This window comes from Neoarius graeffei, chromosome 7 (genome assembly GCF_027579695.1).
Source record: "Neoarius graeffei isolate fNeoGra1 chromosome 7, fNeoGra1.pri, whole genome shotgun sequence".
In the NCBI taxonomy this organism is placed as follows: domain Eukaryota; kingdom Metazoa; phylum Chordata; class Actinopteri; order Siluriformes; family Ariidae; genus Neoarius; species Neoarius graeffei.
In genome coordinates this window covers 59,575,804-59,602,036 of record NC_083575.1, presented here as the reverse complement: position 1 = coordinate 59,602,036, position 26,233 = coordinate 59,575,804, and the positions used below count along the sequence as shown (strand labels likewise).

The 26,233-nt window shown below is 43.4% G+C and overlaps 1 protein-coding gene across 2 annotated transcripts in view; it reads right to left on the bottom strand.

Annotated features, from left to right (window-relative positions):
• The window catches only part of adka (adenosine kinase a), a 242,793-nt gene that overhangs the window by 79,102 nt on the left and 137,458 nt on the right, over positions 1–26,233 (bottom strand). For both annotated transcript variants that reach the window (XM_060924777.1, XM_060924778.1), the window contains exon 6: positions 18,142–18,250. In XM_060924777.1, coding sequence (XP_060780760.1) covers positions 18,142–18,250 — 109 coding nt within the window. The remainder of the gene's footprint in view (positions 1–18,141; positions 18,251–26,233) is intronic.

The following is a 26,233-nucleotide window of genomic DNA, read 5'->3' as shown; positions in this document are numbered from 1 at the left end:
GTAAAAATGTGTTAGCTTCAATCCTCAGCGCATTAAGAAACAATCAAGCACATCTCGATGTCTCTCACTGTCGATTCGCTTCATCGGCTGAGGCGATTTCATGGCTGTGGTGCATCAATGTTTCAATGGGAGAGCTCGCTGGAGCGCTGCCCGTGTGGTTGAGCTGAAGGAGGGGTGTAAAGCAAAAGGCTAGTAGCAGCATCTGCGTTCTGATCGAAGGAGGCTGCTGACTCGCACTCAGCAGTATATAGACATCCAGCATCTGTAAATATGACCCTGACCTCTCAGGCTTGGGCTTCCTCCCCAAGGCGGAGCAGGAAGAAGGGCTCTTACTTAAAGTCAACACTTTATTGGATCAAACATTCATATTATGAGCATTTATTAATCAAGACTATGAACAATGATGCTGGTTGAGAACATGCCAGGTGTAGATTTGCGACAAAGAAAGAACATACATTTCTATAGTTAGTTTTTTGTTTCTTTTTTATCAGACATCTAGTTTTTGGGTTTGTTTACCTGACATGTTTCGACGTACGACTGTCGTCTTCTTCAGAGTGTCACCGGATGTTATCGGTGACGCATCTTTTATCAGCTGATGATTCCGAAGGCGTGGCCTTCCTGTCCGGATTGACAGGTCGGTCACGCCTTCTACTGTCTGTTCGTCCCCTGCAAGATGGCACTCCAGGTATGGGAGAGCATGTATGCTCCCTCATCTCGGTTGATGGTCCTCGGGCTTCGCTTACGGATCTCTATGGCCTCCCTGATCCAGCGCTGATGTTTATTATCTTCTGTGCGGATGACTCTGGCATTCCCCCAGTCCATAATGTGATTTTCTCTTTTGCAGTGATCTGTTATGGCTGACTTGTAATTTTCCTGTTGTGCCTTTTCTTTTATTGTTCGGGTTTGTCTTGTAGCTGTCTCCTTTTCGCACTCTTTCTTATGTTCATTTTTTCTTGTGTTGAAACTCCTTCCTGTCTCCCCAATGTAGGTTTTATTGCATAATCGACATGGAATCTCATATATGGTGTTGCATTTGTTTTCTGGATGTATTCTGTCTTTGGGATGAACCAGGATCTGATGGAGTGTTGTGTATGGTTTGACAGGTGTGTTAATGTTGTGTTTCCTCATTGCTCTTTGAATGCGTTCAGTTATTCCCCTAATGTATGGTAATGTAACTACTCCCCTGTGTTCTTGTTTGTTAATTTGTTTTTTCTCTTTCTTCTGTGTTTTGTTGTTCTTGACCTGTTCTGCCCCTTTGGATATTGCCCACTGTGGATATTGACATGCCTTCAGCGCATGTTGTATATGTTGTTCCTCCTGTTCTTTGTCCTGTGGATCTGTAATTATTGCTGCGCGTTCATGTAATGTTCTGACTACTGATATTTTGTGCATTATGGGGTGTTCGGAAGTCCAGTTTAAATATTGGTCGGTATGTGTGGGTTTTCTGTGTACTTTTATTTTGATGTCCCCATCTTCTGTGTGATGTATTTTTAAATCCAAAAATGCTATTGACTGCTCCGTTTCTTCTTCATGTGTGAATTTTAAATTACCGGTATTATCTATGGTGTTGAGATGGTCGGTGAGTTGTTGAGTGTGTCCCCTCTTTACTTTTTCTAATATGTCATCCACGTAACGTTTCCAGAGTGTTGGCCTGTATTCTGCTGGTATTGTAGTGAGTGCTTTCTGTTCCAGATCTTCCATGAAAAAGCCGCACATGATGGCTGATAGTGGGTCTCCCATGGCAAAACCTTCCTTTTGTCTGTTCGTACATCGAAACATGTCGGGTAAACAAACCCAAAAACTAGATGTCTGATAAAAAAGAAACAAGAAACTAACTATATTTAATATAAGACATAATGAACGTAATCGAAAGAACATACATTTCTACCAGAGAGAGATCCAATCAAAACACGGAACTATCAGTATCCTACATGGACCTGGGTCTGTTTCCCATCATGTACACTCAGAGAGGGGGAAAAAAAAAAGAAGGTACAATAGTACTGCGCTGGTGGCCTCAATGGTACATAATTATTTGTAGCTTTAGCGTGCATCCATTTTGCATGGTTTGTACCACTGTGTGTGTAATAAACCTCTAAAGTTGTGCTCCAAAGATACAAAAAGATGTACACCCTTAGGGAAATCACCCTGGTGGTAACGTGCGTCACGATGCCAATGAAAATAGGAAAAGGTTGTGGTGTGGTGACATCAAACTTCCATTATCTACTTTGGCTTTGTCCCAAACCACACACTACCATTCCAAACGATTCATTAGTATATAAAGTTGTATGTAGACTTTTTTTTTTAACCCGAATTACAGTTTTCTGACCAGAGACCCAATCCACGATGTCTGAATTTGGCTAGTTAGTAGTGTACTATTTCTTTCACCACCCACATATCTAGGTTTCGTGCTACCGTGGGCCAGAAGGCCAACCAATTTCCGCACAAATACTTAGCGTGGCTCCCTCGGCAATGGAAATGATGACAATGTCAAATCATTGATTTGTCATCATGACTGATCTAAATCTATCAGGTTTCCACGAAGGCTGAAAAGAGCTAAAATAACAACATGAAATTGTAAACTGGTCCACACAGAGTACATGTGCCCCCCTCTCTCTCGCTCCTTCTTTCTCAGTTCCGTAACCTGTACTGCTATGAGTCTGCCCGAGCCCGAGAGCTGCAGGGGGGAGCGATTACCCATGGTGCCACAGCCCAGCATCCCACTGCCTCAGAGCCGCACATTAACACACTAGGCCCACGTGACTGCGCTCGTGTCAGCTAATGATGGTTCAATTATGCCTGCAAACATCGCTCTGCTAAGTAAACGGCCACCTAGCTCAACCCCGTGCAAATGCTTCTCTGATTCACAGCAAATTAGACACAGACAGCGAGATGTCAAATAAATCCTAACTGGCTGCTGTTGTGTGTTTGCACTGCAGATACAGAAGAGAAATTAGCACAGGAGGTGGAGGGAGAAGGGGCTAATGGTTAAACATGCAACATGCACATTATTGTATAATTAGGCGCTTGTCATCACGTTGAATTTTAGCATTACCGACTGCTATTAGCGTAAAATTGCTCAGCATGAAAAAAAAAACCCCGAAACATTTAAACAGAGAAGAGAATCTATTCATTTCTCTCCCAACGGAAAATGTTTTTGAAAACGAAGCATTTCATTCTTGATCACGCCATCATTAGACGATAAAACAGGGGCCATTTCAGAGCTAATGTAACTGGAGGGGATTTTTAAAAGCTGGGTTCATTCGCACAATGCTGAGAAAAACACTTAATTCTTCGTGACGTTTTTAGTAACACGTTCTCAAATTAACAGTTCATAGAAAACGCAAACGCAGTGACCTAGATGTAAACATGCACGTCGTGTAGAGGATGGCAGATGGCTGACGACAGTAAGACATTTTAATCAATTTCTTGTAAAATCCAAAATAAAACAGTAAACAGATTTCTACACTGCAATATGAGCAGTGCTGTGGGGGAATAAATGAATGCTGATAGCAAAGGGAGATTAGGAGGTTCGTGTGATTTAATAAAGACTGATGTAGTTTCAGGGATATAATCATTTCCTGCAGTGGCCAGCACTGTTCCTTCAGAATGTTAGAATAACAAATCCTGCACTTGCCTGGGGCACGGTAGGGGCGATTTGACAAGGCAGGTACACCAGTGATCAATGTGGCACCTGGGCAATTTTTTTTTTTTTTTTTTAAATACAGCCACCGTACGTTTCGAGTGGACTGATCGCTTTAAGTGTGTCCGACGAGGAAAAGGAGGCGTAGCGGAGGCCGCTCTGAGGCATGAACTCTAATCAAGATGAAGTGCGTTTACAAATGCATTTAATAGGGCTTGCCAAGAGTGAAACTCTGCATGTAAATATGGTAAGATTAAATTTCATCAGAGCAGAGCAACACTGTGACCAATTGCCTACAGTCACACAGAGCCTGCCAACTGCGCACCCCTCCTCCCTCCACACATCTCGACTCTCTCTCTTTCTCTCTCTCCCTCTCAATTTGCATTGTGTGATCTTTCTCAGCGGAGGAGGGGGGAGGGGAGAGATGGTGTGTAGGGCAGCTGATGCCGGATTCAGCTCAAGGTCAGCATGAGGGCTGCCTGAATATGTGCACGTGTGTGTGTGTGTGTGTGTGTGTGTGTGTGTGTGTGTGTGTGTGTGAGTGAGTGAGAGAGAGAGGGGTGGTGGTGATGAGGGGTATGCATGGAAGCGAAAGCACTGTGAGTCACCTTACAGAAATCACTAGAGCTCTTGTGAATTAGGTGTCATTAGGAGTACGAAACCCCCACAAGCGCACGCGTTTTTGTTACCAGGGAACGCAGAGGTCGGACCGGAAGAGAGAGAGAGAGAGAGAGAGAGAGAGAGAGAGAGAGAGAGAGAGAGAGCCCGCATATGCCACTTCAGGGTGCAGGCTGGCATGCCACTTTACTGTACCAGTTAATGGTGTGTTTTCTGGCTGGCTGTCACTCTGTGCTGACATTAGTCCTGATGAGACACAACCTGCTTTGTGTCGCAGTAAAGCACTTAGAGCTCTGAAAGCCTGCCGTTTGCCAATGTGCAATGTGAAACGTAAGCCATACACATGCTGAAAACCTGACAAGTTGCAGTGAGAGCGAGAGAGGAAAGGGAGGATTTTTCATTTTCACAGGTGACACTTTCACAGCTTCCTCCCCACACAAACTCATCATCCCTACACTGGATGGAGCATCCGTTCAATGGAACTGGCACACGCCTGCCCGCCTGCCTGCCTGCCTGCCTGCCTGCAAGAACGCCTCTCTCACATCCCCAGGCTGTTCTAGAACCATCTGCAGCTGGGGTCTCTGAGGCCCACGTGACTCCTCCTTTAATTATTTTCATCTCTCACCCTTAGACACACCTACGGTACCCACTCCTGCCTCTCTCTCTCTCTCTCTCTCTTCCATGTTCTCACTCACCATGACACTGTGCAAACAGTTCCCTCTGGAATTAGTGCTGCGGTCTCTTTAAGAGGACAAGGTTCTGTGCCAGTGGCTTCAGAGACTCTGCGTTTAGTAGCAGAACTGACAACTGGCACTGTAAGGTTAATGCCCTGGCAGAATGCGCAATGCATGTTCCAAGGGAGATCAAATTAGACGGTAGGCCAAAAATAAGTACTGCAGCACTTCTGGGTTGTGCTGAAATGATGGCATTTTTGCGTATACTACAACTGTACATAGCTACCAACTAAATTTTTATTTATTTATTTTTAAACACAACACTGCAGCACCATTTGCTCCAATGTATAGGAATATTTTGCAGTGTGATTTTCTTTCTGCAGTCTTATTCCTGTCCCTCATTATAGCTCAGTGTGTGCCACTCTGCCTCAGGATCCTCACTTCCTAGCAACAGCCTGCCACCAAACATTTGGCACAAGTTCAACAACACCCCCTCCCCTCTCCCTCCTTGCCGCCCTCCGTCTGTGAAAGATGGCTGCCCTGACTGCGTGCTCTCTCCGGCTCAGGCTGGATGGCAGTGCCCTGCGCTGCCTGTCCCGGCGAGAGACTCCATTAACTCGCTTTGCATCCAATCCCACCCCTTCAGCAGCAGGGCACTCGGCGAGCTCATGCCAGGCTTCATTAATCAGCGCTTTAGCACACAAACTCTCCTCCGCCAATCTGACTCAAAGACAAACAAATAAAGGTTCAGGACGAAAATCACTTAACAGCCTTCAAATGAAAAACCTCAAGATACATCCAGAGACTGCATCGATGGCATTATGTTTAAAACCGGGGCATTGTATGCTTAGACAACATCAGTGGAGATTACGCCCCATCAGGATGGCTGCATTTTCACTGACAGTTAATTGTCATGGAGACAACTGTGATTAACTGTTTAATAACTGCAATAACAATAACATCATCACTATTACTATGTAAGCAAATGCACACATTAAAACTAACCCCTGCCCTGAAGCACATTAAATAATCACTCACTAAAGCCTCGGTCACAACCGGAAATACGTGCAAAAAACGCGAGAAACGCATGGAAGGCGCGCGTGAAACGCACGAAGGGCGCGCGTGTGATGTGCTGATTTTCGAGCCGTAGACTGGCCGCAGACCGGCTGCAGAGGTTCTTTGTCATGTCAAACAAACTCTACGGGCGCTTACGTTTTTTTCAGGTTGCAAGACAAACTTGCGTCCAACGTGCGTCTTTCTCCATGAACAAAAAAAAACGCAGCGATTTGGGAAACGCCAAAAATCGCATGGCCAAAAAAATCGTACATCCGGTTGTGACCTAGGCTTTAGGGGCAGAATGGTCTGAAGGTTACAGAAGCAGCCCTGGGCCCAAAGGGCTGCTGGTTTGATTCCCAGGACCAGCAGGAAAAATGTGAGGGGAGTTGAGTGAATGAACATCACTTCAGCCTCCCCATAGCTGAAGTGTCCTTGAGCAAGGCACCAAACCCCCAACTGCTCCCTGGGTGCTGTAGCATCGCTGCGCACTGCTCTGGGTATGTGTGCGCGTGCTCGTTGTTCATTTGTTTGTGCGTGCGTGTGCTCACCGCTTCAGATGGGTTAAATGCAGAGGAAGAATTTCACTGTGCTTGAGTGTACATGTGACCAAATAAAGGCTTCTTCTTCTTCATGGTCAGGGTCACAGTGGATCCGAAGCCTATCCCGGAAAACACTGGGTGCGAGTCAGAAATCCACTCTAACTGAGATGCCAGTCAAATCACCGCATATTTATATTCAACCATTTGTGATGCGTTTAGCGGTTTGCCAATTTTCTAGCTGACCCTGTATTTTCATTATTCTTGTCCGGAGTTAGTGGTCATTAGAAGCTCGTGGCTTTGCTAGCACAGTTACAATGGTGTTTAATAGGAGAACAATTTCTACAATCTGAAACCAAAGGGTATCAGATTGCCAGTTTTTGCTGTCAGCTCCTAAAAAAGAGCAAGAGCTTCTTTTTTCCACGGGCATTCAATTTCATATTAATGAGAACGCCAACATGGAAATAAAAAGAAGAAAAGCAGTCTATGGTCTGGAGATGGCAAGTTCCAATCCGGATGACCCCACAGTCATCCACGGCCAGGAGTCCAAGAAAGCAAAGCTGGACGTGCTCTCTGGGTGGGATACTGAGTGAGAGGTGGCATACTCTCTCTCCCCTGTCAATCATAGTGTCACTCAGGAATTGTAGGTGTCTATGAGCGCATGCATGTGAAAGAAAGAGCTTTCCTTGGAGTGTGTTACGCTGCCCCATGACACAGCATGGTCAGAAAAGAAGCAGCAGGCTTCACATGACTCAAAGGAAATACATGATGGCCTTCTTAGTACCAGGTTAGTAACTGTTGATTGATTGTCATCTTTTGGCTGCTCCCGATTAGGGGTCGCCACAGCGGATCTTTCGTCTCCATTGCTCCCTGTCTTCTGCATCCTTCTCTACCACACCTGCCACTCTCATGTCCTCTCTGACCACATCCATGTATCTCCTCTTTGGCCTTCCTCGTTTTTGTGTGCCTGGCAGCTCCATCCTCAACATTCTCCTTCCAACATGCTCTGCATCTCTTCTCAGGATGTGCCCATACCATCTCAGTCTCATCTCTCTTAGCTTAATTCCCAAGCTCTCCACATGTGCTGTCCCTCTGATGTGCTCGTTCCTTATCCTGTCCAACCTCCCATCGCAAACCTTAACATCCTCAACTCCGCCACCTCCAACTTTGCCTCCTGTCTCTTCGTTAAGGGTACGGTCTCCAATCCATACATCACAGCTGGTCTCACTACTGTCTTATACATCTTACCTTTCACTTTTGCTGGGACTTTCCTATCACAAATGACTCCCGAAATCCTTCTCCAACTGCTCCGCCCTGCCTGCACTCTCTTCCTCACCTCACTATCGCAGCCCCCATTTTCCTGCACAGTTGACCCCAGGTACTTGAATTCACCAACAGTCTTTACGTCTACTCCTTGCATCTTCACTACACTCTCATCCCCATTCTCATTGATGCACATGTATTCTGTTTAGCTGTTGATTGATAGCAGTGGGAAATAACCAAGACTAAATGTAGGGAGAACATGGTCAAATAAAAAAGGAAGCAACGCAGCTATAGGACATCTGCTGCAGAGTAATTAGTGAGAAGATATTTTAGCGTGAGAGTGTACACGTGAGATGCAAGAGCTGGTGAAGGGCTAAAGCACTGCTGCATCGCTCTCTTTAGATTAAGTAAGGGTTAAATGGCATTGTGAGTCATGGAGAAAACCATTAACTAAAGTGAAGCACATCAAAACCAATCAACTTTTTTTAATTAAGGGTTGTTTTACAATCAGGGTACGCAAGCTAAAAATCACATTTAACACTTATTATCTTCAATATCAAAAGGCTTGACTAAATAAACTTGGTTGTTCATTGTAGCCCTGTGATAGCTCTATTTACCATTGCAAAAAAAAAAAAAAAAAAAATGTGGTGATAACGTTATTTTTGGTGAATGTATGGCAATATGTGTCATATTTAGCAAAATTACTCGTGTCATTTAGAAAAAGTGCTTTTTTGACCACAGGTAGCTCCAAAAGGGATGCACTTACATCATTCTTTATACCATAAAACACATATTTGGTTCCATATCATTGGAAACATAGTTAAGTTTTAATGTTGAATGCCAGTAAGTTTTCAGACTATTTTGATCAAATTAGTATGTAATTGTGTCAAAAAAATGTCCTCTCCGAGACAGCTAATTTTTCAATATAAAATAACATATCTAAAATGATTATTTTCATCCTAAAATGTGGTCAAGATATTGGGACATAAATATTAGAGACAACTAACACAAAGCTTACAGCCTTATATTTAAAAGCACTATGGAAGTAGTGGATTCTGAATTGTCAAAAAAAAATGTCCTCTCCGAGAATCACTTCATTTGTTTCTCCCAGCCCTGATTAAAGCGACACTTAATCTTCTTTATCTTATAGCAGATTACACAAAACTACCATACACACGTCAAAAAATTACCTGAAATCTGTTCTTTAACTTGTCCTTCACTTAAAAACTGGAACAAGAACCAGTTTGATTTGGACCCCTGTGACACAAACTGTGTACCCTGATTGTAAAACAACCCTTAAAAAGGTGAAACTGGAATTTCATTACAAAATAAGTACTGAATAAAGATTGATATGCAAGCTGTTCAGAGTGGAACGTTCCTTTAAATACTCGATTACTGGCAATAAACAATCTTCTTCTTCGCTAGTGTTCAGCCTGATGGCAGATCCGCTCTGATGTCTTCAGCCATCAAAGTTTCTAAGGAAGGATTACAGTCGTGGTTTCCCGTTGCCTTCTACTGGATTATTAGGCTACATCCACATGACAACGGCAACGAGATTTTATTTTTAAAAAAAAATATCGCGTCCACATGGGCAACGGATCAGCAAAATATCAGGTTCATATGGCAACGCAACGCTTGCTGAAAATGATGCAATACACATGCCACACCTCTACGTGCGCTGTAAGACGGTCCCATCGGAGACACCAGAACAATAGAAGAAGTAGGACGCATGCGCATAAACCCCTTCTTCTACCTGGCGTGAAGCACTCACAGGAACAAACACACAACAACAACAACAACATGTCTGCGACTACATGAGGAAATCGTGCCTTGTGTGTGTACAAATTAGTTTTATTAGTGTGCATAGTTTTATATAACTTAATTTTCTTATTGTGTGTGAACATTTTGAAAAGCATTTTTATATAATTTATAGAACTTTTCATATTGTGTGTGAACATTTTGAAAAGCAGTCTTATCCAATAAAAAAAAGAAATTCAAGAAATGGTTCAGTTACTTGTTTATTTAAAAGAAAAGCTGTATACAAAAGTGAATGCAATGCAGTGGTTCATACAAAACAGCAAGAGTGCTGCTTGTTCTAGTCATGTGGTTGTGACGTCATCGTAAACAAATCCGTTCTACTCATCCAGACGACTTCACAACGGCGCCGTTGCCAGATTTTTCCACTCTGGAACCCGTTCTCATTTTGGGGCACCCAAAACGCCAGTGCCGTGTGGACGCCAGGCCGAAACGATAAACAATTTTATCAGATTCACCTGAATCCGTTGCCGTGTGGACAGCCTCTTAGAGGTTTTCTCCTCTCAACCATCTCACACACACACAGTCAATTTAGAGCCACCAATTAGCCTAGCCTGCATGTCTTTGGACTGTGGGGGAAACCGGAGCACCCGGAGGAAACCCACACGGACACGGGGAGAACATGTAAACTCCACACAGAAAGGCCCTCGCCGGCCACGGGGCTCGAACCCAGGACCTTCTTGCTGAGAGGCAACAGTGCTAACCACTACACCACCGTGCCGCCCCAATAAATAACGCACTATGGCAAAAATGCTGAAAATTAATACAACCCCGATTCCAAAAAAGTTGGGACAAAGTACAAATTGTAAATAAAAACGGAATGCAATAATTTACAAATCTCAAAAACTGATATTGTATTCACAATAGAACATAGACAACATATCAAATGTCAAAAGTGAGACATTTTGAAATTTCATGCCAAATATTGGCTCATTTGAAATTTCATGACAGCAACACATCTCAAAAAAGTTGGAACAGGGGCAATAAGAGGCTGGAAAAGTTAAAGGTACACAAAAGGAACAGCTGGAGGACCAAATTGCAACTCATTAGGTCAATTGGCAATAGGTCATTAACATGACTGGGTATAAAAAGAGCATCTTGGAGTGGCAGCGGCTCTCAGAAGTAAAGATGGGAAGAGGATCACCAATCCCCCTAATTCTGCACCGACAAATAGTGGAGCAATATCAGAAAGGAGTTCGACAGTGTAAAATTGCAAAGAGTTTGAACATATCATCATCTACAGTGCATAATATCATCAAAAGATTCAGAGAATCTGGAAGAATCTCTGTGCGTAAGGGTCAAGGCCGGAAAACCATACTGGGTACCCGTGATCTTCGGGCCCTTAGACGGCACTGCATCACATACAGGCATGCTTCTGTATTGGAAATCACAAAATGGGCTCAGGAATATTTCCAGAGAACATTATCTGTGAACACAATTCACTGTGCCATCCGCCGTCGCCAGCTAAAACTCTATAGTTCAAAGAAGAAGCCGTATCTAAACATGATCCAGAAGCGCAGACGTCCTCTCTGGGCCAAGGCTCATTTAAAATGGACTGTGGCAAAGTGGAAAACTGTTCTGTGGTCAGACGAATCAAAATGTGAAGTTCTTTATGGAAATCAGGGACGCCGTGTCATTCGGACTAAAGAGGAGAAGGACGACCCAAGTTGTTATCAGCGCTCAGTTCAGAAGCCTGCATCTCTGATGGTATGGGGTTGCATTAGTGCGTGTGGCATGGGCAGCTTACACATCTGGAAAGACACCATCAATGCTGAAAGGTATATCCAGGTTCTAGAGCAACATATGCTCCCATCCAGACGATGTCTCTTTCAGGGAAGACCTTGCATTTTCCAACATGACGATGCCAAACCACATACTGCATCAATTACAGCATCATGGCTGCGTAGAAGAAGGGTCCAGGTACTGAACTGGCCAGCCTGCAGTCCAGATCTTTCACCCATAGAAAACATTTGGCGCATCATAAAACGGAAGATACGACAAAAAAGACCTAAGACAGTTGAGCAACTAGAATCCTACATTAGACAAGAATAGGTTAACATTCCTATCCCTAAACTTGAGCAACTTGTCTCCTCAGTCCCCAGACGTTTACAGACTGTTGTAAAGAGAAAAGGGGATGTCTCACAGTGGTAAACATGGCCTTGTCCCAACTTTTTTGAGATGTGGTGTTGTCATGAAATTTAAAATCACCTAATTTTTCTCTTTAAATGATACATTTTCTCAGTTTAAACATTTGATATGTCATCTATGTTCTATTCTGAATAAAATATGGAATTTTGAAACTTCCACATCATTGCATTCCGTTTCTATTTACAATTGGTACTTTGTCCCAACTTTTTTGGAATCGGGGTTGTACCATACTATTCTGGACTAATGCACTAAATCTGATCATCTATAGCACATTTTAGGAAAGAAGGTACAACTCCATTAGATACTGCTGCGACACTGCATAGAAGCTGAATAATTGAAAAGTCTTTAACTGAGAATAACGATTGAAACACAATGGCTAAAGTAATTTGATTTTTTTTTTTTTAAAACAAGGAACTAACTTGTATGCAAATACAGTGATCAACATCCAACAATCGTGCTCACCTGAAATAATCCAGATCAGCCCAGATAACTGTGATCAGCCAATAATGTAAATGATTATTATTCTATCTACATTCACTAACGAGCAATAGTGGGCTCTAATTGGCTACTCTATGACTAGGCTATCAGCTCATATACCGTGAGTAGAGAAAAACAAAATGGTGGCGCATGTTATTGAACCAACCAAGGACGGGGGTGGGGTGGATCGCTACTCGAAAACAAAACCCCAAAAAATACTAAAAAAAAAAAAAAAAAAACCCTAAAAAAAACCGACAACAAAATATGGAGTGAAGTATTTGATCTTTTTAAATTTTTTTTTAATTTTTAATACAATTTTGAAATTTTATTTTTAAAATCTTTTTTTATTTTTCAAGAATTATTATTAATCATCGCATTTTCCACAAATGGCTCCTGGTTCGATCATTTCACCGGTTTGTTCACATTCTTCATCTTTAAGCATTAAAATTTGTTGAAATTTTTTTAGACTGGTTCAAAAGCTCACAGAAGTAGTTTGAAAATGACATAACTGAAATGTCCAAGGAAGAATTAAATAAGTGTCTAAAGCTATTCTATACCTTGGCACGACAGCAAGATGGCACTTTGTACAAAAAAAACAACAACACTAAAGTCAATTCGTGCAGACATCGATAGGTTTTTAAGAAGTCCGCCTCAGCAGAAATGATTTTGTCGGACGTTTTGTATAAAGTTTTTATTTATCGAATTTGCCAAAAATAAAAATGCCCCGTTTCTCAAAATCCAGTGAATGTGGATAGAATCAAACAATTATTCCACTCAATCTCTTCGTACATGGCTTAGAGACAACTCGGCTATCGGCTTACGCATGACTCGATTTTGCGGAATAATTGTTAATTGCGGGTGGCACGGTGGTGTAGTGGTTAGCGCTGTTGCCTCACAGCAAGAAGGTCCGGGTTCGAGCCCCGTGGCCGGCGAGGGCCTTTCTGTGTGGAGTTTCCATGTTCTCCCCGTGTCCGCGTGGGTTTCCTCCGGGCGCTCCGGTTTCCCCCACAGTCCAAAAGACATAGAGGTTAGGTTAACTGGTGACTCTAAATTGACCGTAGGTGTGAATGTGAGTGTGAATGGTTGTCTGTGTCTATGTGTCAGCCCTGTGATGACCTGGCGACTTGTCCAGGGTGTACGCCGCCTTTCGCCTAGCCTGGGAAATCCCATGCTGCTTTGCACAATCGTTCCGATCTGAAAAGACAGCATGGAAACTATGGTCTAAAGGCTCGCCTGAGTTAGGGAGCCAATCAGAGAGTGGGGAGGGGTGGAAAGACGGTGACGCGTACTACTCGACAAACGGAAGCTTGTAGTTTATTTGGGACTGTTTACGGATCACATTTAACATGGCGGAGGGTCCAGCTTCTCTCATATTTGTCTTGCACAAACGGCAGTAATCGTTCGGTGCCATTGTTTTCCTATTTTTGTTTTGCCTTCTCTTTCTCTTTCCTTCTCTTCTTCGCCTCTTCGTCGCTCTAACTACGTCACCGGGTACAACTGTCATGATTGGCCATGGGCTACGTATACACCAAATGATAGACATTCGCAACGTCCAATAAACGGCCGTTGACAATCGTAAACCACACCTCCCCTACGAGAAATTCAATAGGCGGATTCCAGACCATATTTCACTTGTGATATGGTCTGGTGTTAACCAGACTACCTTTCGCCCGTAGTCAGCTGGGATAGGCTCCAGCTTGCCTGCGACTCTGTAGAACAGGATAAAGCGGCTACAGATAATGAGATGAGATTGTTAATTGCGTATGCATTGAGACAGGGTGAACTGACTGAATTACTGTTCAAATAGGTGTTCCTTCACCAGATAGCAGAAACATCATGTATGAACGACAGTAGGAACAATCCAGGGAGCAAAATGTTCAGTTAGGGGTCATCAGACTGGTCTCTCCGCTCCACATTAACCTGTTTAATGCTTCTGTTTACCGTTAAACAAGTTAATCTGTGTGACTGCTGGGAGGCGTCTGAGAGGAAAAAAAAAATGGCACAGTCCTGAGCTTTAGCTGTGTTTTTCTAAGGCTGTGACTCAGTAAATCTGACGAAAGCTTTTGTCTGTCAGTGGACAGAGAAGGCCATCAGCAATCTGTCCCACAGGACTGGCGAGGATATGAGGAAATCTGCACAAATCTCTGTTCTGTGCTGGGGATCTCTGCAGGGACAGAAGATACGCCAGAGCTGATCTGTCTTTGCTATATAGCGCAAACATCCATCAACAGAAATCACCTCGGACTTGATGTTATTCATTAAAAGATGAATTCTTTGATCTCAAACTGCATGCATGCAAAAAAAAAAAAAAAAAAAGACTACTATTAATGACTTACTGGATCAGTTATTAATTAGAAGCAGATTGGCTTTACAAAGTGCTGCAGGTGGCACACAGTCTAGTGCTGATCCTCCATAAGGCAGGGGCTGTGTAAGGGCACTCTTCACCTCGTGTGTCTCAGGGCACTGTGCACTGTCTCATTGACTGGGACTTCTTTTGGCTGCAGCCCATCTTTCATTAAAAATATTCTCAATTCCTTACGAAAAGCTCCACTCAGAGTCTTTATGCTGCTTCTCAAAGGCGTCATGCTCTTCAAGTTGTGCGATCGCACAGACACTTGACATTAACAATCAGCCAACGCACAGTGCTGCGCTGTAAACAGTTCCCGTTTTAAATACAATTTCAAGGAAATTAAATCACAACAAGTGAAGTGTTTGGTTTTCAAACTTGTATACTTCAATGGTATTAAAAAAAAATAATAATAATCACACTATGAAGCTCATCTAGGGTGGCACGGTGGTGTAGTGGTTAGCGCTGTCGCCTCACAGCAAGAAGGTCCGGGTTCGAGCCCCGTGGCCGGCGAGGGCCTTTCTGTGCGGAGTTTGCATGTTCTCCCCGTGTCCGCGTGGGTTTCCTCCGGGTGCTCCGGTTTCCCCCACAGTCCAAAGACATGCAGGTTAGGTTAACTGGTGACTCTAAATTGACCGTAGGTGTGAATGTGAGTGTGAATGGTTGTCTGTGTCTATGTGTCAGCCCTGTGATGACCTGGCGACTTGTCCAGGGTGTACCCCGCCTTTCGCCCGTAGTCAGCTGGGATAGGCTCCAGCTTGCCTGCGACCCTGTAGAACAGGATAAAGCGGCTACAGATAACGAGATGAGATGAGATGAAGCTCATCTATTATCGCAACTGTTATTATTAGCAAAGGGTACGAAATGATGTCACCACCTACAACCACCAGAGAACTCCTCCTACCTTCACAAGCATCATCAACAGAACCACACACAGTTACCCGACCAAGCTACAGACCTGAGACAGTTCACACACTTTCTGTAAAGTAGCATTCGATCTTCTCTCAGGGTCCACACAGGTTAAAACATCAAAATATGACTATCGGGGCCAGAGCTTGTAATTTCTGATAACCATCATAATTTTCGGTAAATGTGAAAACGTGTTCTAAAAACAAAAAAAACTTGTACAAATGAGGAGCTTTAACTCATTAGGTTCATACAACATAATTAACTATTAGGCAAAATTCAGCACTGGAGTGTTTTTGTTTAACAGACATTAAGAGATGAGATGAGGGCGGAATGATGCAGAGTGCAAGTGAAGGTCAATACGGCTAACAGCTAGACATTAGCGAGAGAGAGAGAGAGAGAGAGAGAGAGAGAGAGGGAGTCGACAGACAGGCTGGTGCCAGGCTCTGGGACAGTTACACGCAAGAGGAAATCACTTACATAACCCCGCTTCAGAATAACCCACACAGCCTCTTAGAGAGACACTCAGGACTTCTGACAGGACAGACCCCGTTTATTTGTCCAGCCTGCTCTGCTTTCATTCTCCATTAAAGCGACAGGGATTTAAGCCTGACCCCAGACCTCATGCAGGAATCCATTTCCAAAATGGAGGTGGAGAGGGAAAAGGGTCTAAAGCAGAACATGGGCAGCAAATCAGATGTGGTGAACATGGCTCTGAGGTGAATACTCACTGATGCTACTGCGGTTAAAGGTTGCGAGTAACGGTAGAAGAGGTGAGGAGGTGCCTTTGCTCCTGCTGACGGGAGAGAATGTGCTTCACTAATGAAAACTCTGACTGGATAATCAGTTCGCAGCCTCGTCTCTGATTAGGAGACAGAGGGAGAGATTAACAACGAGAGAGAGAGAGAGAGCAAGAGAGCAGAACTCAGCCAAATGTATTAAACATGCTTATAGAGTCGAGACCTGCAGTGCACCTGGAGAAGCTGCTATCACAGCTTTGTTTGGGCCTGTGGAAGAAAAACAAGCGGGCCCAGTGGGACGCTCTGTGCTCCAATCTCAGCTGAAATTTGAGCTGTGGACAAACGGAGCTGGGCATCGGCAGCACAAACTATTTCCCCCTCCCTCAAGAGCCCTGTCTAACAAGCCCAATGGAAAGCCAAGGCAGACTAAACGGGGACAATGCTTTCAATAAACATTGGAATGTGTCTGTTCTCTCTCTCTCTCTCTCTCTCTCTCTCTCTCTCACACACACACTATTATCAGAGGAAAGATTGTCTCATTCCTCACAGGACAGCACTACTGTGCATTATTTTTCACACTAGATACCACAGACATTATCAGCATACTGTATCTTTACCAGACTTCGTGTCCTCCATACCAGCATGAACCCTTTCACGTCTGCAGTCAAGGTCCTGCCAGCAATGATTATTTGCTTGAATGTAGGTCTCTACTTCTTTTCAATAATATCACTGTTTGCAGGATTTTTTATCTCTGAAATGCACATAGCCAGGTCCTGATTAATTACCATTCCAGTGTACAAGCTTCACTTTTCAGTCCTTTGGCTGGTACAACACAGGACCCACGCACGAGCAAAAGGAGACAAGCCCAGACAGCATCATCAGGACACTTCCCCATGGTCACCGCTAGCTGCTTCATCCAGTCAAGGCAGGAAACACAAAAGGGACCAATGCTGCTTCGCTTCTCTTTATTCATCGTAGCCTCCGGCTCTATCCGGTAAGCAGCACCGTGATGAAAGTCAGTTAATCAGGGTTGAAAATGATTAGAGTGTCACATTACAACGGTTGGCAAATTGACTGATTCCTGCGTCGAGGTTAATCACATGCCTTTATTAAAGGTGTCCGCAAATGGATGTCCAACGGGGCGCAGATGGAACTCTCTTGGCGAACGAAGCCGAGAGCAAGTACTGACCTGCATGCCGAGCCGTTCCAATCATGTTTGTAATGGCTCATTACCTGACAGGTCGGAGTGTAATGGGGTCATGTGCTTCACACCAACCTTGATTATAGACGATTACAAGCAACAGTTTGCACCACGTCTGCCAGTTAACTCCTCAATCAGGAGTGAAACAGCTTGCCTGACTGGTGGAGCTGATGCTGCTTGATAAGTTGCCTGCAACACCACACACATTGCTTTTAAGGGGCATGAGGAGAGCATGGCCTGTAAATGAAAACGCTCGGTCTAGTCAGCAGCCTTCACAGAGACTGAGTCATCTTGCTCCTGAATGACCCCTCGGTCGAACCCCATCATTCTCATGGGTCAGAGAGCTGAATTTCTTCAGCCAAGCCAATTGCACTTTTGGAAACTCATATCTCCCACCCTTCAGGGCAGCACACAGCCTATCAGCACCACACAGATTCGCAGAGTGCCCTTTTAAGGGCATGAAATGAAGAAGCGTATCTGCTTGCTGAGGTGAGATCAGAAGAAGCTATTTGGCACAGAAGCGCTGGCATAACACCTACGTCTCCATTGTCCGGGCCATTATCTCTCAACTTGTACACAGTCTCTGTGGCTTTCTCTCTCTGTGTGCCTCACCATCACAGATAAACTTTGTCAAGAAGGACGAGTTAATGATTTATTTTAGAATAACTCCTCATTGTTTAGTACCGTGATTCAAGATATAGGAATGTTAAGTTTACTTACAGCAATATAGTAGACTTTTGCTTTTTCTACTAGCTTCCAATTCTCCTCCAGGTCCAGATGTTTTTCTTTCTTATAGCAGTTGGCAGCCGCCAGATTAGCAACAAGAGACCTGCAAGAAGTAGCGAAAATAAATTCAATTCAATCCAAAAACAGTTACACATTAAAGCACTCCATATCAGTAAGTAGCTTTCATTATATTATTACCATCACCATCCATCAAGCAAGGACATTTTTATATTTTATATACACACACAGTATTAGTCAAGGGCGGCACGGTGGTGTAGTGGTTAGCGCTGTCGCCTCACAGCAAGAAGGTCCTGGGTTCAAGCCCCGTGGCCGGCGAGGGCCTTTCTGTGTGGAGTTTGCATGTTCTCCCCGTGTCCGCGTGGGTTTCCTCCGGGTGCTCCGGTTTCCCCCACAGTCCAAAGACATGCAGGTTAGGTTAACTGGTGACTCTAAATTGACCGTAGGTGTGAATGTGAGTGTGAATGGTTGTCTGTGTCTATGTGTCAGCCCTGTGATGACCTGGCGACTTGTCCAGGGTGTACCCCGCCTTTCGCCCGTAGTCAGCTGGGATAGGCTCCAGCTTGCCTGCGACCCTGTAGAAGGATAAAGCGGCTACAGATAATGAGATGAGATGAGACATTTACAATGACAATAAAGGCAATTCATTCATAATGCCAAATGTGTACAAGTCGTCATCAAGGTAAACGGTGGCAACTTTAAGAATCTAAAATATGAAACATATCTTGCTTTTTAACCCTTTTTTGCTTAAAAACATACTTCCATAATTTGTAGTTTTGATGCCTTCAGTATTGTTCTACAATGTAGAAACAGAAATACAGAAAAGCCTATGAATGAGTAGGGGTGTCCAAACTTTTGACTGGTACTGTAAATTAGCCTTTTGGTTACTACTTGACCTTTTAGGTTTGCAGACCTACAACACATTTGAAAGAATAATTTCTTCCTAATAGTCACATTTGCCTACTTAAACACATAATCATTCGATACCGCTAAAGGCTGAACGGGGCTGATATATGGACGCTGCTTTAGAAAACAGCTGCTCAGTGTCAGCCATGCCAGAATTAAATCTCAACACACCACGTATACCCCCCCTCCGCCGCAAATGCCTTACAAGACCTTTCCCGTAAATAAATGAAAAAACAAATCAATAATGCAGAGAAAGTGTGCATGTCCGTCGGGACCACTGTTTCTCCATTAACCTCCTGGTGGTCCTTGCATCAACAAAAAACAAGTAATTTCAGTTTGAAAAGCCACCTCTCTCATTATTCACTTGTTAGCAGGAGGAAGCAGTCCCCAGGGGCTAGCCGCTATTCTGAAGTTTCATTACTTCTAGAAAAGTGCCAGCACTATCCACAAACGAGAGTCAATCGAACAGTAGTCCTGCAATTTATCGAGGCACTTCCTTACAAATAACGGTGCTAGAAAGGCTTCTTGAGAGCAAAAGTCATACACGCTCCATTTCTGGTTTTCCTGAAGAACCAAATCAAGATCCCTTGGTTTTCCACCAAAAAGATCTGTAAACATAATGATCACACTTATAATGAGAATGCAGTTGTCTGTTAGCCTGGGCCCGCCCATCCTAAGCGTGACGCAACACGAGGGCCTGTTGCGAGCTTAGTCTGGCCAGGCAAGCTATCTACACCTCTTCCAAGCTCCTGAAAAATCGGGAACCAATCAACTTTGAGTATCTCCAACGGCCCTGGGTAGAGGCGTGTTCAAGGCAGTGACGTAGTAGAACTGCGACCGGAAGCCATAGATTGTTTACAGAATCTATGCCGGAAGCGCTTCATTCACGCTTCCGCATCTATTACGCATAGATGCTGTATTGAAAGCATTCAACGGGAAGTTCTCATTGAAAACGGAGCAAAGAGCAGCCCTGGAGGTATTTATTGAAAGGAAGGACGTTTTCGCCTTGCTCCCGACCGGCTTCGGTAAGAGTTTAATCTACCAGTTAGCCCCGTCGCGTCACATATGTCAGAGGAAAGAGTGATGTGATTGGTTTAAGCTTCGTCACAGCCTTTTCTGGCTTCGACCAGTAGCAAACCGAGGCATTTCAGGGAGGCGGGTCAACCACGGGCTCTGGGAAACGGTTGGGCTTAATATCTTGGCCAGACCAATAGCTCGTAGAGCTTTGCAGTCGCGTTAGCCAGACTAGTTGTCTGTAGCACCAACAAAAATCCATCAATCCAAAGGTTTTGTAGGAAACCAAAGAAAAGCTAGAAACATTAAGGGCTGTTTAGTTGCCCTTAACTCTTCTACATGAGTTTCTTTGTACATAGTGCCAATCTAAGATAAGATTTAAAAAAAAAAAAAAAAAAACCCACACCTTTATTAATCCTGAAGGAAATTCTTCTGAAAGCTGAAAATAAACTGCATGTAAAAAAATAGGTACCCTGTGGGTACATGTGGCTACTGCTTATAAATAAAATTGCTTTCTGATACCATGTCCATACAGTAAATATAGCATATATCTATATATTTACTCTCGGAGGCAGTAGCCACAAAAATGAAACGTAATCCAAAAATGACCAGTTTAAATATCACAGAAGTAAAATATACCAAGTGTCTGTACTTTATTTTATTTGACTCTCACCTCTTACAGTTTTCGAAACTGAAACCTCCAAACCGAGGCCTCAGTGGTCTCAATACTCTCTTCAACAGCTTCCTGTAACAACTCGGAAGTGCGTCACATCTACAGTCACACATGGGACCACTGGCCGAAGGCGGCGAGGAAAGGGGGACAACCTGGAGTATATTTTAAAATGGGAACGCACTTTCCCTCGGTAATAAGCATAAATGTGTCTGAAAGCGATTTCTTTCGTCTGGTCCATTTATTTCGAATGGTGAACCAAATTGTATACACTCACCGGCCATTTTAATAGGAACACCTGTATGCGTAAGCGCAGTGTGCGACTGTTACTGTACACTCTTAGATTCTTACGACACGATGACATAGTGGCTACAGCCTCTGAGGCAGCAGCCACAATAAAAACTGTACAAGAAATAAATGCCTAAAAAAAACAAAAAAAAGCAAAAAACAGTACCTAATAGAACAATAGAAATACTGTAAAAGTTACATAAGGGGCTAAACTAAGACGGAAACAGAAAATGCAAAAACCAGTGTCTACATGGTTAGCATTCGAACAATAGAAATAAGGTAAGTCATGTAAGAGACTAACCGGATGGTGAAAGTAAATATTGCACATGGTGGTGGGAAAAACATTATCGCACATGACAACTAGAACCATTTACATAGGCTAAGAACCCTTAATATCCAAAGAACCCCTTGAAGAACCCTATAGGTCAGAACCGGACATACGATTTTTTGGCCGTGCGATTTTTGGCGTTTCCCAAATCGCTGCGTTTTTTTTTTGTTCGTGGAGAAAGACGCACGTTGGCCGTAAGTTTGTCTTGCAACCTGAAAAAAACGTAAGCGCCCATAGAGTTTGTTTGACATGACAAAGAACCTCTGCAGCCGGTCTGCGGCCAGTCTACGGCTCGAAAATCAGCACATCACACGCGCGCCCTCCGTGCGTTTCACGCGTGCCCTCCGTGCGTCTCACGCGCGCCCTCCGTGCGTTTCTTGCGTTTTGTGCATGTAGACCGGCCGTAGGAGCACGTACGGCCGGTTGTGACCGAGGCTTAAGTGTGTATTAGGGTGCATCAGTTGCCCCCTAAAAATGAAAAGTCCCTCCGATCATGATGCATTTTTGTTTTTATGTTCCTTTTGGTAAGAAAACACACTGGGTGAAATATTTTGACAAAATTCAAGTTTAATGGTGGCACCAGGAGCTCAAAGTTATGGAAAAAGCTGCTATTTTATGACAAAATTTCGATCACTTTTCATGAAACATTATGGCACCTTATAGAGTATACCAAATATCTTAGATACACATTTTTAGTCCATATTCTAAATATATTATCAAGCACAGTTTGAGTTTTAGCTGTTCATTGAATCATTGTTCAACTACTTTTAAACAATACAAATGTATTATGAATCACATTAATGCTTCTCAATCCCTTGCAAAGGTTCTTAACATGATCTCTGGCTCACAAGAAATCAATAAATGGAGTCCAACATTGTGATTCAAACCTTACATGTAAACATAAAATAAGCGTTTTTGGCAAAAAATGAACCTCATGGTGCCACCATTAGACTTTTGAATATGGTCCAAAAAATTTTACAGGATGTCTTTATTGGTGAAAAGGAACACCCAAACAAAAATGCATCAGATTTTATGAAAGTGAGGGCGACTGATGCACCCTAGTGTGTATGGCATCACTTTAAACCCAGTGTCTAATCTTAGCCGTAAAGAGGCAAGAGCCACAACCGATAGCCGACTGACGCCCGAGATCAACTGATTAAAAGGGAGGAATCAGACGTGGTTCCTGCTTGATTGGAACGAAACTCCGTAGCCACAGGAGCTCTTTGCAGTGACGCCAAACTGAACCCAGAACAGACCGGTTATAACCCGACTTCCAGCCAGTTCCGCTCTCTAAATGTACGTGTGCAACACGCAGGTGCGCTACACCATATTGATAAAAGCTAAAATGTCCTCTCGGTCTTTAAGCTGCAGGAGTGTGTGGATGTGTGTGTAGTGACCGCTGTAGCCTTCTGTAATGAAAGAGTCTGCTCTGACAGGTGAGGCGGTAATGAGTAGTCTCATAAGGCCGTAGCTGACAGCTCTATAAGTCTGCACACTTCAAACTGGCTCCCATTAAGAGCAGCTCTGGCTGATTCACACCATGATGGCTGAAAAACAAAAAAGATGACTCTCCTCCTCCTTGTCTGCTCTGAAGCCTGGGCCTCGGCCCTATAGTGCTGCCCGGCGCTACACGCGTCCACTCATCACAGCGAGTGTTAACAGGTACACTTCCAGAATTTTCCAGCAGCACACTCAACCACACGGAAAGGAGCGGAGACTGATCCAAGAGCTACGGTCACGAGACTTATATTTTACAAAAGAGCAAACTGTTGGGAACATCATCACTATATGAGTAACCAATAAATAAATAAGTGGAATATTACAAGTGCTGCGCACAATGAACAGTTAAATAAGAACATCAGTGTAAATGTTGCCAAATTATGTACAGGGCAAAAACTTGTAGTTCACTTATTAAATCAACAGCTGAGCCTTCTATCCAAACGTCCATTTACATTTAAATAATTTACATTTCCTGGTTGTGTGTGTCTCTAAAACACTTTAACCACAGGAAGTATGGGCTGGGAGCCCATGTAGGTTTCAGTTCGTCTTTGGGTTCATCTTGACACAACGTTCATGGTGTCTGTCGATAAGAATCAACTTTTAGTCGTGTCACAATGTTCTCAGGCAAGATTCTGCAGCGATGCACAAAATGTCATAATCATACTTACTTTATTTATAAAAAAAAAAGCGCCTTGTACGCAAATGTTGAGTTAAAATTAAAAATAGCAGTGGAACTATAACATGCTGAAAAAATAAACCTATGCATATAGGCTAGGCTTAGTCTGGGAAGCCAGAACTCTAGTTCATACTTTGCCCCGAGCCTGTTGGCAAATGTGTGAGAGGATCATGTTTACTTGCTATAAACAAACAAACCAAACAAACAAACTCAACTTTTAGAGACGACGTGCCAAGAAGAAGCCGTTTCCAGACCAGTAACTCTACCTTGCAGAAAACTCAGTGGGGAAACCAGTGCATGTATTTGTGCATACACAGGAATGTGGATAGCAACTGCAACCTTCGAGAGTCTGAAGATTGTTGCCAGAAAAGTGTACAATAATAATAATAATAATAATAATAATAATAATAATAATAATCTCATCATCTCTAGCCGCTTTATCCTTCTACAGGGTCGCAGGCAAGCTGGAGCCTATCCCAGCTGACTACGGGCGAAAGGCGGGGTACACCCTGGACAAGTCGCCAGGTCATCACAGGGCTGACACAGACACAGACAACCATTCACACTCACATTCACACCTACGGTCAATTTAGAGTCACCAGTTAACCTAACCTGCATGTCTTTGGACTGTGGGGGAAACCGGAGCACCCGGAGGAAACCCATGCGGACACGGGGAGAACATGCAAACTCCGCACAGAAGGGCCCTCGCCGGCCACGGGGCTCGAACCCGGACCTTCTTGCTGTGAGGCGACAGCGCTAACCACTACACCACTGTGCCGCCCATTTTAAATATCTAATCTTCAAATATAAATGATATCGTTTCATACAGCCACAGACAGAATTAACATTAAAGTGCTTTTGGACCAAACAGTTCTACAGACTTATTGAGAGGAACAACCCACTGGGGAGCTCCTCCGAGAACTACATACCTTCAAGGGCTTTTTTGTGTTTGGATTCGCACCACCAGTAGGATCCCTGAAGTGACGTAAACCAGCTTCTAGTGTGATGTTAATAGAAAATGCGAGTGAAGGATTTTATATTTCGCCTGGACGTGTCAAAAATCACGCTGTATTTCCTCCACTGCATATACGCTCAACTGTCTGTCTACTTGTCCTTGGTTTTTTTTCCTCCCCATTCATTTTTAAACTCAAAGAGCTGTTGTCTGTACAACTGAAATTTTACACAGATTTTTAAAAATGGTAGTTGGCTTGTGTTTGCCCAATCACCGTAAATCACGCCTGGATCAATCACCATACTGTACGTACACTTTCCAGGCTTGTAGTGCTCGAGTCTGACTCGTGCCCTAATTTTAAGGACTCATGACTTGACTTGAGCACTGATGACTTGGACTTGTGCATTAACTGCCTTCGAGCTTGTAAATTGGGGATGAGGACACTGTTGTTGTTTTTTTTGTAACATGCCATAATAATTTGGCATAAGATATTTATAGCTACATTAATTTTTATACAAATTTTTTGCAAGAGAATGCACATTCACCTGTTCATACATCATGTTCAGGAACAAACTAACGTTAATGGCACTAAAATGCCTGGAGAGAAGCCCCTAGGATAGGCCATTTGCAGGAATTGGTCACGTGTCAATTTTCCCCATAGCAACAAGCCCGTGGTGGGCAAGCTAACTTGACATTCCTTGACAACCATAAGAGTTTAACTGGTGATGCGAAGCAATCCATCTCTATAATACAGGGATGTGATTTGGGGCTGGTGAAATTATCTGAAAATTTTAGCCGGGGGTCTGGGGGCCGCAGGCCCCCAGCTGGTCCAGGGCAGCGCCCTGGTGGGGGGACAAGGGGGGCGAAGCCCCCCGAAGCTCCTGGGTTCTGGGGTTTTCTTACTTAAAAATTGTACTAAAATGGCAAGCAAACACACAAGAAAAAACTTGTCATGATTAACAAATTCTAAATTAAATCATCTGCATTAGAATGAATAGAAAATTGTATAAGGAAAAACAAAATTTATACTTTCAATTACTGTAGAAGTTGAACATACCTAAATGTGCCTTTTCAAACAAACATGATGCAACATAAGAATCCATCCACCATTATTTATTAAACTCTATTGCTCCTGGTAGTCTCCCGCTTTGCTTCTTATGTATGGCAACTTCTAATATTTGATTAAGTTACTGCACACCCCGTTTAGACAGGGTAACAGGATTGACACAAAAAAATTAGTCAGGCATAGACTACTTACCAAAACTGAAATTTTTAAGTAAATATTCTCAGATTCAGTTCATTCTGCCATCCATATAAAAGGTGAGAATATGTAGATCCTTGGCAACAAATAAGAGCCTTCCCAGCACGATCGATCTTCCGAACGAAATCGCTGAACAAATGTCTCACAGTCTTATGTCCAACGTCTGTAGCAACCTCTTTCTCCAACCATTCCCAGCGGAACTTGTTTTTCACTATTCTGTCGATTTCTTTAACTCGATTTGGATCTTTACGCTCGATCACGGAGGCTGCCATCTTTCAACTCTTTGTTTGAAGCGAGCTTACGTACAGCTATATAACAAGCGCGTTCATTGGTTGTTACAGAGCGATGAGCCAATCACGTATCTCGTTTCATTTCAATGACAGAATTACTGAAAGTCGGAACGAATAGGATACGAATGCGGATTTTTGAGCAAAAAAAAAAAAATCGGAAAAAATTTTTTTTTTCAAATTTTG